The following is a 13,858-nucleotide window of genomic DNA, read 5'->3' on the forward strand; positions in this document are numbered from 1 at the left end:
TGGTCGTGTTTCTTTTTTCCATAGATGACTGTGGTGTCAGCATGAAGTGCCCCACACATCTTCAGGTGAGATGAGATGGGTTATTGTCCACAGGAGAAACGTTTTCCTGGCTCATCTTGGAACGATGCCTACACAGAAAGATGCAAACTGGGCAAGCCTTCAAGAGATGTGGTTGTGACATGGGCCCTGAGCGCAAGCCGCTCTGGAGATGGTCAGTATTAGGGTGAGAAGCTGTAAGAAAGGAATGAATATTCACTAGCATACATATACCTAAGTGTACATATAGATCTATACACAGATATGCCAGCAGTTTGAAACCTCTCACTAGCAGGGACAGAGCCGCCATGCCTTCATGTTCAAGATGTTCGGCTTTCTCTGGCACCATTCTTCCCTCCTCCTTTCCCCACCGAACAAATGAGTTCACTTAATAAAAATCCGTCTTTTCTGCTTCCCAGGACAACTGCAGATGGGAGCCGCCTACGCAGTAAGCACTTGTCCACTCCAGGACAGGGAAGGAGGGAAGCCTGCGGGAGGGCTGAGGTGGACGGGATGCCAGCTTCACCCTGCCTCACCTGCGGCCCGCGCAAACCTCGCGCCTTTTGGGTAAACTGAGGTAAGCTGTTGTCCTTCCTGCGCACGGGAGAGCGATCCCAAAAGCGCAGGGGTGGGCTGTGGTGAGAGGGCGCGGACAGGCAAGAGGACCCTACCCCAGGGCCTGTCCTGACTCCGGGACGCAGCGGCTCCGCACCAGCAGAACAAAACCCCGCGACGGGGCCTCGCCAGCCCAGCGGGAAGAGGCCGTGCCGCTTCAGGCGCCCTTCGCCGCCTCCCCAGGGAGCAGCCCGGCTCCAGGGGACCTCGGCAGTGGAAAAGCCCCCCGCCGAGGCCTCCGCGCCCGGGGGGAGGCCCGCAGCCGGGGCCGGCCGGGCGGTGCGGGAGGCAGAGGGGAGCGGGCCGGCGCGATGCCCGCAGCCGCCCGGGCGTCCCTTTCCGCGGCTTCCTTTAGGTGGCACCTCTCCTCCAGGAATGAGCCGCCCGGAGCCCGCCCGGCCCCTGGCAGCCCTGCCCGGGCTCCGCGGGGGCTCCGCTGCCGAACCGCCGCCGTCGGAGCGGCCCCTGCGCGCTCCGTCTGCCTCCAGAGCGGCCCCTCCCTCCCTCCCTCCATCCCTCCATCCATCCCTCCATCCCTCCATCCCTCCATCCATCCATCCATCCATCCATCCATCCCGTGCCCGTCTCCCCCGTCCTCCCTCTCACTCCTCCAGCCAGTAAATCCGATCTAGGCTGATTCCTCTCACGTCAAACCACATGATCCCATAAAACATTCATCGCCTCTCCATCCCTGCGCCCCGCTCGCTCGCTCCCGGGATACAGTGCAGCGGGCTCCGCGCTCCCCGCCGCCGCCGCCGGCTCTGCCGCCGCGGGATCCGCCGCAGCCCCGGCCCCGTGCGGGCGGCGGGCGGGAGGGAGGGAGGAAGGAAGGGAGGAAGGACGGAGGGAGGAGGCAGGCAGGCAGGCAGGCAGGCAGGGAGGGGGAGCCTCGCCTGGATGCTGACTCCAGCTCGGGGGCTGCTCATTCCCCCGATGAGCGAGGGCGCCGGCAGCGGGAGAGCCCCCTCCCCGTGCGCCGCCGCTCCGCGCTCGGGCTGAAGTTTCGCAGGAGGATCTGCCCCGCTTTCGCAAGGATTTGTACCGCTGCCGCTCGACTTTGCGCCTCCAGACGTGCCTTCCCCGACCCCTAAGATGAAGAGGGCGATCGCTGAAGGTAGGTGCGTCCCCGTCCCCCCCCCACCCCTCCGCTGGGGGCTCCCAGGGCGAGGGGCAGCCACGTCCCAACTTCGCACCGCACCGGGAACTTCCCTCGATGCAACTTTTTTTTTTTTCTTCCCTTTTTTTTTTTTTCCTTTTTGTTCGCGGAGTCGCGGCCAGGTCCCGCCGCGGGGGAGAGGGACCGGAGCCCGGGGGCCGGGCTGCCCGGCGGGGCGCTGGGGGAGCGGGAGCGCCGCGTCTGCGGGAGCGGAGGAGAGGCGAGGCCGGCGCGGGGAGCGAGCACCGGCGCGGCGGCCGGCTGGAAGGAGAGCAGCGGGCTGAGCCCCCTCCAGACCCAGACCCACGGCGGGGGGGTGTGGTGTGGGGGGGCGATCGGTAGCCCCCATGCCTCGGCTCGGCCTTGGGGTGCCCGGGCTCGCCCCGAAGTTGGAGCGGGCAAAGTGCCGGCGGGGGGAGCGTCACCCCGCGCACTCAAGCCCGCATCCCGCGGGGGGGCGCCGAGCTGCTGCCCCGGCGGAGGGGGCCGGAACGGCAGCGCCCGCGGGGAGCGGGCGGGGACGGGGACGGGGACGGCCCGGCTTCTCCCCGGCGGGGCAGCACCGGCTCCGCTCCCCGGGCCCGGCCGCCTGCGGGTGCCTCCGGCCGGGGAAGTTTGGGGAGGCTGCCCAGCGGGTTAGCGGGGACCCCGCAGCACCCCTCCCTCGGGGTCCCTCCTGCCTCGGCTCAGCCCGGTTGTCCTTTAGCCAGAGGCTGGGAAGAGCTGGGGGTGCGGGGGGGAACCCCACATCGGGTCGCCCCGCCGGGGGAGAGGCACACAGCATGTAGCCGGCCTGGCACGGCGGGATCCTCTGGCTGAAAATAGCCTTTTTCCGTCTGTTTTGGCAGCCCTGGGGATAGTCTTTGCTTCCCGGCTGCCGGTGTGGAGGGCTGGGGCTGGGGCTGCCCCGCGGTACCCGTCGTGGCTTGGCCGTTTGCAGTCGCGCCGGGTGAAACCCGAAATAAAGACCTACATCTGGAGGAACGCATGCTCTCACGCTGCAGGTCCAGACCCCGCTTGGAGAAGCATGTGCCACCCAGGTGTGTTTGCTGGAAACCCAGCCCATGGGGTGCACTGTTTATCTGGAGGGATCAACCCATTGCAGGAGCTCCACTGCTGCCCAGGCTGCTGGTCAAGGGAGCCTCTTGCTGCACGGAGTCTCTTCCCGTGCGTTCCACCTCCAGCCTGCTTCCTGTTCCTATCAGCGACACAAATATAAGCTTTTTCTTTCTGTCTTTCTTTGGGTTTTTTTTTTTTTTTTTTTTTTTTTTTTTGCCTTTCTATTTTGGAGAGCACTCTGGCTGATTTATTTGTGATGATCAAAGGGACATATCCAAGCTCAGATCCAAATGGCACACCGCCTCCTTTAGAGAGTTTGTATCAGTTTTAATTCTGAAACGGCAAATTTATTCCTATTTGGGGAACACCTCGGGAGCAGGCTGCAGCGACGGTTGCTCCTGCGGGCCCTTTGGGGGACACTGGTATTTCAGCGTCCATTTGCTATGCCTGGTGCACGGGTTACCCATCGATTTGAGCCCGGTGGCTGTGTGCTGGTGCACCGACTCCTGGTGCCAAGCTGTTGGTGTGGGCTGTTTGTGTACTGTGATGCTGTGGGAGGGCGGCGGGCCGTGCAGAGCGGTGTCCAGGTGCGGGGTGTGGTACGGGCACCCAGCATCGCCCCTCGCGCGCCCTTCGCGATCCCGGCGCCGCAGCACGGCGCTTTCTCTACACTGTGACATTCCCGGCTGCTCCCAGCATCATGTGAAACAACACAGAAGATAATGAAATACAAAAACTGTGTTACACCAGTTTTATTTATAGAACAAGGCTTTGAGGGGTTTGAATTATTATTTTTTTTTTCCCTGCAGTTTATGAATTGCTCCTGTGAGAGGCTAGGTAGGCTGGATTGCTGGTTGGTGTGACTGTAAAGCCCTCACGAACCTTGAGAGATTATGTTTAGATGAGTGACCATCCTACTGTATCTGGACTACATTTCCCACCGTGGGCTGCCAGGATACTTCAAGTGCCTCATAAGCCAGAAATAGCCACCAGGGGCTGTTCGACAGGCAGAGCTGGTGTTCTCAGCACTTGCTGCCTTATTAACACAATTTATTTATATTGAAAGAGGTCCTTCCGTGCTTATGCTTTTATATATATTTTTTTTTTTTAAAAAGAAACAGACACAAAAACCCTGTAATATGAGAACCTGCACTAGCCTCAGAGACTACTTACTCCCTGATGGGAGAGCGGCTTTTTCTGGAGAGAAAACACCATTCATCAGTGTATTATTTCATATTTCCTTTCTGTATAATGTTCATTTTGCACCAAGGGGCCGCCGCATTTCCTGGGCTTGGTCCCCCTTTCCCCACCAGGCAGCACGTACCTCAGACCTCTATTCTGTGGGACCACCAAAGGGTGTGTTTGGAGAGCTTTTCTGAAGAGGAATAGCAGGGCAAAAAGGCGGAGGTGCCGTCGCACCGCTCCGTGCCTGGGTGTTGTATCAGTGCGGATGTCACCGTGTCCCTGCTGGTTCTGTGATGTTTTCCCCACTACGAGCGCTAGAGAAAGCTGGTCCAGAAAATAAGTTAATTAGAAGCGGGGAGAAAGCTGCCGCTGCTCTCTCCGCTGCTGTGGCTTATGGGCAGCATGTGCCCGCGCTGCTCCCCACCAGCACGGGGGGCACGGCAGTCCTGTCGTAACAAGCCACCTCCTTCATTAATTACCTCCATCCCGTGTTCAGGTGCTCTGGGCTTCGCTTGAGTAAAAACCTGCCGGGAGCCTGTGCTGTTCCCGAGGGGGAAGGAGTGGGAGGTGGGAAGGAGCAAGGGGAGGACGGGGACGGTTTGCGATGCCTCCCGCTGCTTTCTTCTGCTGCCTGCCCTGCGTGGGGGGCTTGGAAGGAGAGGGCAGGGGGACGGCTATCTGCCCTGGTGGCTCCCTGTGGAGTTGGAAGCTGGCGGGGGACATAGGGGCCCAGAAGTCACATCCCCACAAATAACTCTGTGACAGCCAGGGTGTTAGTAATGACGGCCTTGTGCCTGTGTAATCTTCTTCTGACACCAAAGATGACTTTGGCCATTAAGCCTTCCAAAGGAATAAGCAAAGTCTGCAAAATCCAGCAGCACCTATGTGAATTTTCCACCTTCTTTGGCTCGGAAGCAGCGAGGGAGACTGTGGGATGGGGGCAGGGAAGGGGAGGGATGCTCCAGAGGCCAGCTCTCGGGCACGCTGCTACCCACCCTGCACGCACAGTGATGCTGGCCGTGGGGAGCCCCTGGAAAGCGCAGTGTCTTCCTTCCCTCCCCATCCTCCTGAGCCTGGAGGGAGAGGAGGAGGGAGAGGGAAAATCGGTTGAGCCGGAGCCTCAGCACAAAGCAGGACAAGGAAGATTGCGAAGAGCTGAGCTCTAATCTCCGCTCTGAGCCTGCACGGAGCTGCTCTGCCAGTTGCTCGGGCAGCTCGGCCCCGCCGCGCTGCAGGGTCCGTCCCGGTGGAGGGGCTGGAGCTGCAGCCCCAGCGCAGGACTTGCCCTGCGCATCCCGCCGGAGGCAGAACCAAAGGGAGAAGAAAGGAGTCGGTCTAATTAGGTGTGCATTCTCTTCCCCTTGGATTTGCAATGCTTTCTGCTGCTGTCACCTTCATTAAGACATATCTCTGAGTGCCAAGCTCCTCTTTTGATGTTCCTAAAAAGGGGTTTTTTTTTATGCGGGAGGCACGCACACAGTGGAATAGGAGTATCCTGTACCACTGCAAGGAGGTGCCGTAAGAGGCAGCATCACAGCATGGTGCCTGCAAGGGCTGGGAGTTGCACTAGGACTTCTTCCTCCTGTCCATGCGGGAAGCTTTGTGCTGCGTCCTAGAGCCAGATGGATCTGTCTGGGATTTGTGAGAAACAGGGTTTCGGGGCTTCTCCATCGCAGACACACACAGAGGTGTGGGAGGGAGGAGGGAGGCTTGTGATCTACAAAGCCCAGCCTCTCCTCCCCTTTCATGCTTGTGGTTGCAACTCCTGGAGGTTTCCAGAGACTGAGGGAAACGGATTCCATGGTACTGAAAAGTCATCATCAGCTAAAAGAACCAAAGGGAGGATCCTCCCATGTTTGCACGGAGATGCCAAGGCAGTTCGTACGGACTTTGCTAAAATGCGCACACTCACCTCAGCCCACGCTGGTGTCTCGTCGTGGCTATCGGGACACGCAGCAGTGTGAGTTTTGGGTGGCTGATTGTCCATTGTGGTGGTGTTCGGTGGTGATACCGCAGACTCAGTGCCGAGTGGCGCCAAAGTGACACAGGTTTTTGCTCTGGGGTGTGTGCAAGCGTGCATGGAAAGGCCCTGCCTGTCTGTGAGGCAAAGCGCATCTGCACGTGGTGTTGCACAGACTCTGTCCACATTTACTTTGCTTTTAGAGAGCTCCTGGAAGTCAGGGCTTCTGGAGTCTGGTCTTGGCCCTGCTTCCGAGTTCTCTGCAACCTTGACCAGCTCAACGAGTCTTTCTGTCATGTAGTTTCAGCTTTTCCAGCTCTAACGCTGGGAGAGTGATGCTGAGTTATCTCCTGAGGGACCCAGAATATGCTTAAAGGTCAGTGCAGAGCTAAAACGTGGAGGTCTGTGCAATTGCCGATCACTTCTTTAGCAGTGACACTGTGTCAGGGGACAAGACTGATGATACTCTCCTTCGGGGTGTTTGTCATCACCAGCAGGTTTGTCTCTGGTCTGGCCTGCCTTCCTCACAACCTTTGCATTGTAGCTTGGAGCTGATCAATAGAACCATCAGATTTCACAGCATTTATTGTCCTTCTCGGGTCTCTGCTCCTGGAATTGGGGGATTAGAAAAGCACTGGAGTTTTATTTTGTAGCCTTCCCGGTTGTCAAGAAAAGCAGAAGCATTACACAAGCATGTGCAAAACACTGAGGAAGTTGGAAGCGAGGAAGTACTCCAGTGCTGTGATTTTTAGTACAGTTTTTTGGTAGCTCAGTAGTATGAGGCATCAGCCTGACGACTGGCTGGAACCTTTCTCGCCCGGCCAGCCAGCTGCCTTGGGGTCCTCTCTGCATGGGTCAGACAAGGCAAAGGTTACAGAATATTTGCTTTCATAACATCATAGAATAGTTTGGAAGAGACATCTGGAGGTATCTAATCAACCTCCTGCTCAAAGCACAGCTAATTTCAAAGCTAGATCAGGTTGCTGAGGGGGTTGTCCTGTCAAGGATGGATGTCATCTCCAATGACGGAGACATCCTCTCCTCCCCCACAGCTCAAACTTCTTGGTCTGTCTGGCCAAGGCTGCTCAAGCCCTTTGTCACCTGGCTTGTGTCAGGACCATGAGTGGCCCGCGTCCCTTTGGCGTGGTCAGGGCATATCTTATCTGTCACTAGACATGGCGGTGACGGGGCAGGAGTGATGGTGCACATAGTGCCTGGGTCCGTGCTTGATGGGAGCAAGCAGCTGTCCCTGTCAGTTCAGGAGCAGGCGTCGAGGGAGATACCAAGGAGGACCTGAGAGTCACGGTCAGGGTCTCTGGCAGGGACACTCAGGAAGGCAGCAGACGCTTCCAGGCATTTCTGTCTTGAGCCCATGTGTTTGTTTTTCCGACTGCATTTGGGCATGAACCCCTTGGACTTTCTCTATTTTCTGTATACTGGTCACAGCTCTCCCAGCGTGGTGTCCCACACCAATGTTAGTTAAAGCAGAGTTTCCCAGAAATTCTTTAGTTCTCCAATGCACCCTGTACTGTAAGCCTTTCCTGGACACCGTGCAGTGTCAGACGCGTCTCTGGGGACATGGTTCAGCATGGCCAAATCCCAGAATCCTGGAGGTGCTTGTGGCAAGGGCCCTCTGGAGGGTCCATACTCCCACCCTGAGCAGGGCTATTGCTAACGTCAGATCAGGTCTGCTGTGGCTTTCTCTAGCCAAGCTTTGGAAACCTCCAATAAGGGAGACTTGCTGGCCTTTCCCAGCACTGGAGATGATTAAAAAGCTTTTCCTAATGTCTGAACTGAACCTCCCAAACTGCAGTTCTTGGCCATGGCTCCTTGCTGTGTCATCTGGCCTCACAAAGGTGTGATTGGCTCTATCACATCCATAAAGCTGCCTTTGAGTTGGCTGCAGTTAGATTGCCCCTTCACCTCCTCTTTGCCAGACCCAACCATCCTAACTCCCTCTACCTGACCTTGTAGGACATATGCTGTAGGCTTCTGCCCGTCTAGCTCACCCTCCACCAGACCTTTTTGGTTTCCCTATGTTAATTTTGGACTCAGGGGCCACAGCTGGACGCAGTGTTTGAGGTGCAGCCTCCCCGTTCCTGAGCGGAGAGGGGCAGTAACTTCCCCGCTCTGCTGTCCACGCTCCTCTTAGCACAGCCCAGGGTGTAGCTGCCGTACTCCTAGTAAGCGCAGCCATGTGCTCACGTTCACCTTGGTGTCCACCATAGCTCCCTGGCCGGCAGCAGACTGCTGCTCACCGTTTGCAGGCTGGTATTGACGCATGGGATGATTCTGCCCCAGGTGCAGAACTTCATGCACCTCTTGTACCAAGTGAGTACTTCTTAATGCTGTTCCTCTTTCATTCTTTCAAAAAGCTTGGACATTTGGGCAAACAGATACCTACCTACATAGGAATGTGTTTCTTTACTGTACTGAAGTGTTACTTAGCAGTGGGTCAGAAACATTTGAAGAAGTCCAGGGTTTCTGTGCTGCACTCGGCTTCTCCAGATCATTCTGCTGAATGGTTGTTCCCTCTGCTGCTGCCCCAGTTCCATCCCAGACAGCGAAGGAAAGCGGGTCCTTGACATGGGTTGCCGCCTTCCTTCCACCATCAACATGCGTAGGTGACCAAAGTCCTTTTGCCAAATGATACTTGTTTTGCTGTTTACTGCCTGGGGTTGACTCAGACAGACTCTCTTGTCCTGCATTTCTGTACTTTATCTAAGGAGGTCTCCATGAAGGTCTGGAGAGTCTTTATTGTCAGCTATGCTTTGATCCCCATCCACAGCTGCAATTCCACACGGAGATTTAAAAAAGGCCCAGAGAAAGCAAATGCAAATACACCAGTAGAGTGAGGTTCACCGCCTGGATGGGAGTTTTCAGCCCGTCACGGCTTTGCTCCATCTCGTGGGAGTTCGACACATTCCCTCAGGTGGCTCTTTGAGTCTCGTTGCCTTTCTAACGGTTGTGCTTTCTTTTATCTCTCTGCGTTGCACCTTCTGCTGGAAACAAAGGAATGTTTGCATTCAAATTTGATGCTTTCTTTTCTTCCCTGAGTGCACGGGACAATTTTAGTGCCTTGCATGGACTTGTACTAGCTAATCAGCTATTAGTGATAATTATAATTTACATGACGGTTTGGGAAGAAGGGGCACTTCTACGGTAGAAGCGATGCTCTAAGATAACAGCTCAGAATTGCTTGCTGATGTGTCAGATCATCTCCTGTGTGCTGCTCACTGGGGAAACGGGTTAACTTTTTTTTTGTTTTTGTTGTTAAGAACAAATCTTTTGCAAGAACCATCTGGCTGCTAAATTCTTCTCCTGAAGCTGTGCATTTTGCTGGGAGTTCATTTGCGTCTTTAGCTACTAAAGAGAAAGTAAAAGTGACTGATTAGTCTAAGACTGGGACCATTCACATCAAAGTGACAGATTTTGTGAGCTGGATTTGGGAAAGAGTTTAAAACTGGTGTGTTTTCATTAAATTTTGAAGACTGTGGGCAGAACTGTGCTCTCGGCACTCCAGCACAGCTCTCGACTCTGCACCCTGCGTCGTTATGTCAGAGTGAATTGTGTGGCTGTTAAAATTTGTGTGTGCTTGTTTGATGACTTTAAATATTGATTTTAATTGTGCGTCTTTCTTAAGGCTGTGAGTGATGATCAGAGCCACGTACAATGCCCCGTGTGCAGAACACAGCAACGTGTGCGGGGAAGCGATGTGAACTCAGTCTGACTCCCAGGCAGAAGGGAGGAGGGAGAGGAAAGGAAAAAATCCTTGGGGGCCCCAAATTCAGCTTTCCCTCCTTCCAGGCAGCACGGGGGGGCTTTGTCAGAGACGGGCCACCAGCTGCTGGCCAAGTCAGGATTTCAGAAGCCTTTTGCGAATGCTGGTGCCAGGCTGTGAAGGCTACATACCCTTCTCTGACGACAGGCATCTTTTGAAATCCGAAGAGCAAATTCTGAGTTTCTTAACATTGTATTTGTCTCTGCAGAGAAAAATGCTCGCCTGAAAGCCACCGGGACCTTTAGGACTTGCACATCTCCATGGCCTCAGCATGTTTTGAGGGGCGGTGGGCAGCTGCAGCTGGGGAGCAAACCTTCTCCCTGGGCGCAGGTCCCTTCCCAAGCGCCGGCGTCCAGCGTGGATCTAGCTGTGATTAATGCTTTCCATGCCCGTGCAAACACGGTTAGCGTTGGCTTTACACTAGAGGGCTGTCTGTCCCTTTCCCTTCAGAGAAAAGGCAGGAGTCTGTGCGCCGCCAACACTCTTGTCGTTCATAGCATCCGCACAATTTGACAGCGGCCGGGTTTGCCAGGTGGGTAACGCGATGCGGGCTCCTATGTACTGCTCACCGCCTCTCTCCGTGCTGCACGAGAGCATCCCTGTCCTGGTCCGGAGGGCGCTTTGGAGCCGTTTGTCTCAGGTGACGTGAAGCCTCTCTGGTTTTACCGCCAGCTCTGTTCTCCTGCGCAGGTCAGCAGGCTTTTTGCAAGAACCAGCAGGCTTCAAGCTGGCGGTAGTCTTCCCTCCTGTTCCATCAGGCCACTTTTGCTGCCAGGAGTGACAGCACGGAGTGTTAGCACAGGGGCTCGCTCTGGGAGTGTGGCATCTCCTGCTGCTGCCCTGGGCTTGCGAGGAGCTGCAGCATCCCACATCTGCACATCCACTTCTGCGCCCAGGCGGGAGGTGCTTTGGAAATGTCAGGAGGAAGGTCTTCAGTGTCCTGGGGCTAAAAGAGATTCAGCAGCTTTCATTCCATAAGCTCAGGTGGGGTGGCTTCCTCTGGCTCTTCTGCTAACAGCAGGGCTGGGACCTCAGTGGGGACCTTGGCCACCACGAAGGCCAACTGCTTCAGGGCCACGCAGGCAGTCACACCACAGGTTTGTTTAATTTGCTCACCTTCATCTAGACTGGCTTTAACTCAGGTGGAGATGAAACTAGCTGAGGTTTGCCCCCGCTTAACAAACTTGGTTTGAATTCAGACCTTTCCTTAAAGTGCTGTGGCTGCCTGGAGAGATGCAACCGCAAACACAAGCCCCTCCGTGACTTCCAAGTGCATTGTGCCAGCTGCGTTCGGGGCGTTTGTTTCCGTTCCTGGATGCCTGTGCAGTCAACGTTTGGCTTGGTTTGGGCAGAAGCGGTGTTAGCTGAGAGCAGCCAAGTCCCTCGGCCTTTGCTAACAAGGGTCTGCTTCCTCGAGGCGGGCGGGCGGGCGGTGGGGGGATGCGGTGAGGGTGGCACTGGTGGGGGGGAGAGCGGTGCTGGGCACGCTGTGGGGCTGCGTCCTGCACACGCTGAAGTGCAGACGTCGGTTCTTTGTCAGCAGCTGTTTTATCAAGTCCAGGGACTTCTCTCCCCGCCCTTTTCTCAATTTGCAGCTAATACATCCTGAAGGGAGGGGGGAATTAATAATGGTAATTACAGCAGCTCACAGTCCTGCGCAGTAGCATTAACCACATGCACAGTGATGGATGGAGGGAGACTGCTCTGCCACGAGGAAGCTGGACCTGGAGGTGGGCTCTTGGACCTGCTCTCCATCCACCACCACCCATGGGCTGGGAGAGCAGCTGCTGCCAGATGTGAGGCAGGAGGGGGACCGGCAGCGGGAGCAGGCTGAGATCTGCTGTCGCCTGAACTCAGGGCAGGGATGTCCCTGGGCTGAGCCCCTTTGCTGCTCAGGTGTCACCTGCTGCAGGCAGGCATTGCCTTGCAGGAGGGCATTGCCTGACTCCTGATGCCACCCCTCTGCCTTGCCTTTTTGCTCTGGTCCTGCTCCTCTCTAACTCTGTCTCTTGGGGTGTCCACGGGGCATGTGAAGGTCCGCAGAGCAGCCCAGCTCTTTCCAGAGACCATTGGGATTTCGGTGTGAGAAGGCGGCGTGCTGGCGCTGCTGTCCGTGCCCATGGTGTGGGACATTGACGTGGGCGGTTGGGAAGTCCCTGGGGAGCTGCCCAGGCTGGTGGGCTCCAGCCCAGCCCCTGCTCCCCCACATCTGCACTCCCCGTCGGAGACCAGCAGCTGCCAAATCCCTCGCTTGGCTGGTTCAATTTCAATCCACAAAATGAATTTTGGGCCCTCTGGGTGAGAGAGCGTTAGCAGAGAGCAAAGGGATTTTGCCAGCCGAGCCTGTTGGGGCATTGTGGGGGTGTCAGCCCTTGCAGGCTTTGACCTGTCATCTTTAACCCTCCGTATCTGACATCGTGCGGTGAAGTGAGACTTCAGCAGAGCCTGGCCGAGGCCCTGTGCTGTGCTCCTGCGACTGGAAGAGGTAACACCTTTGGGTACCCACAAAAGAGATGAGCCGTCTCTCCCAGTTTGTTTAGGAAGAGCCATTTCCAACACGACATGCCGTTTGCTGCTGGGGCAGTGGCTCTGCTCCTAGGGAAATGCATCTCCAGCGAGCACTATTCCGGCTTTCCCGAGGCTGCATCCTCCCCTGTGCGCAGCGGAGGGTGGTCCCAGGCCCGTGGGAAAGGGCTCTGTGTGGGGCTGGGGATGCTGGGGAGCAACGTGTCTGCCCGGGCGCTGCCTTCCAGCCCGAGGAATGGCGTTGTGCCTGAATAACGGGCCCTTTTTCTCCCAGGTTGGAAGGCAGCACAAGGGAGCAGCACAGCCAAAGAGAGACATTTATACGAGTGGCACAATAAATGAATCTGAGCTGCCGCCTGGGAGCCAGCCCAGAAGAGACTGTCTTCCCTTGGCCATCGCTTTCCAGTGGGAAATGCTCTTCCTTCACTGTATTTATTTTTGGCTTTCCTGGTGTTTTGCTAGGCTTACAATTAATCCTAAGCGTCTGGGTGGCCAGCTGGGCTGCGGGGACAAAGTCTTCTTCAAAGCAGTTTGCTTGGTCATTTCCTGAGGACCTCGGATTTAGTAGGAGCTTGGGAGACCTGGACCTGGGTCCCCCTGGGGCGTGCGCACACGCCGTTTTTGATGGAGAAGAGGTACCTGTGGGTGCAGCCTGCACGGGGTAGCGGGTGCAGAAGCCCCTTGGCACTATCCCATCCGATGGACGGGGAATTGGCTCTCCCTTGGGAGAGGTGGCAGCCGGTATGTTGGTGCTGGGAGCCGGCACGTGGGGAAGCGACCAGCGGCGTGTTGCTGCGCGCGTGAGTTGGTGGCAGGCTGGCACGGCGCGTGTTGCATGGGCGTTAGAGCTGGGCTTGCCTCTCACCCAGGTGCGCCGGGCTTGTTTTTATTGTCATGAGGATCCCCCAGAACAGACTTTGCCTGCTCCAGCCTTGCCACCTGCATAGCGTTACGTGATGAAATGTCTGGGGATTGCGCAGTGATGGATGGGCTGCAGGACTGGCAGGCGCTGAGCTCCCCGGGGTTCCCTGCACTGCACGGTCTGTGCCTTCGGTGCTGGAGGGGGATCCCATCCCTCTGACGTACTCTGTGCCTGCCTTTTGAGCTCGTTTATTGGCAAGCACCCAGTGGGTGCCAGCCAAGGCAGAGCTGTGTGCTGTGGACTCCTTTCCCTGCCTGCACCCTCTTTCCTCCTCCCGCTGCAGCTGGAGGTGGACCCTCTGGAAGCATTTGAGTTGTGCCGGTTTTGGCTGCGTTTCTGATCTGTTCTAGCTTGCTCCTCTCTTCCTAAAATGAAGGTTCGCTGCTGCTCATCCGAGCGTGACGCCCTTGCCATAGATATTTGTGCCCCGTTTCCTGCTCATGAAGCCACCCGGCAAAGGCGTGGGCTCAGTGGGGGGAAACCGCCGATGGCAAGGCTCCTAAAAAACCCGGTGGTGAGTGTGGGGTTTGCTCCGCTCCCTGTGAGCCGGTGGGAGACGGGCGTAGCTGAGCTCAGGCATTTGCTGCTGTCTGCTGCAATGCAGATGGTGGACAGGCC

General features: G+C 56.6%; 1 protein-coding gene across 1 annotated transcript in view; it reads left to right on the forward strand.

The window, feature by feature from the left end:
- The first annotated feature begins 1,476 nt into the window (after window positions 1–1,476).
- RTN4R (reticulon 4 receptor) overlaps window positions 1,477–13,858 on the forward strand; it is an 80,226-nt gene continuing 67,844 nt past the window's right edge. The window contains exon 1 of the mRNA XM_074606699.1: window positions 1,477–1,765. Within this exon, the coding sequence (XP_074462800.1) occupies window positions 1,744–1,765 (22 nt within the window). The 5' untranslated portion in view covers window positions 1,477–1,743. The remainder of the gene's footprint in view (window positions 1,766–13,858) is intronic.

The sequence above is a fragment of the Larus michahellis genome, chromosome 13, assembly GCF_964199755.1.
Source record: "Larus michahellis chromosome 13, bLarMic1.1, whole genome shotgun sequence".
NCBI lineage: Eukaryota > Metazoa > Chordata > Aves > Charadriiformes > Laridae > Larus > Larus michahellis.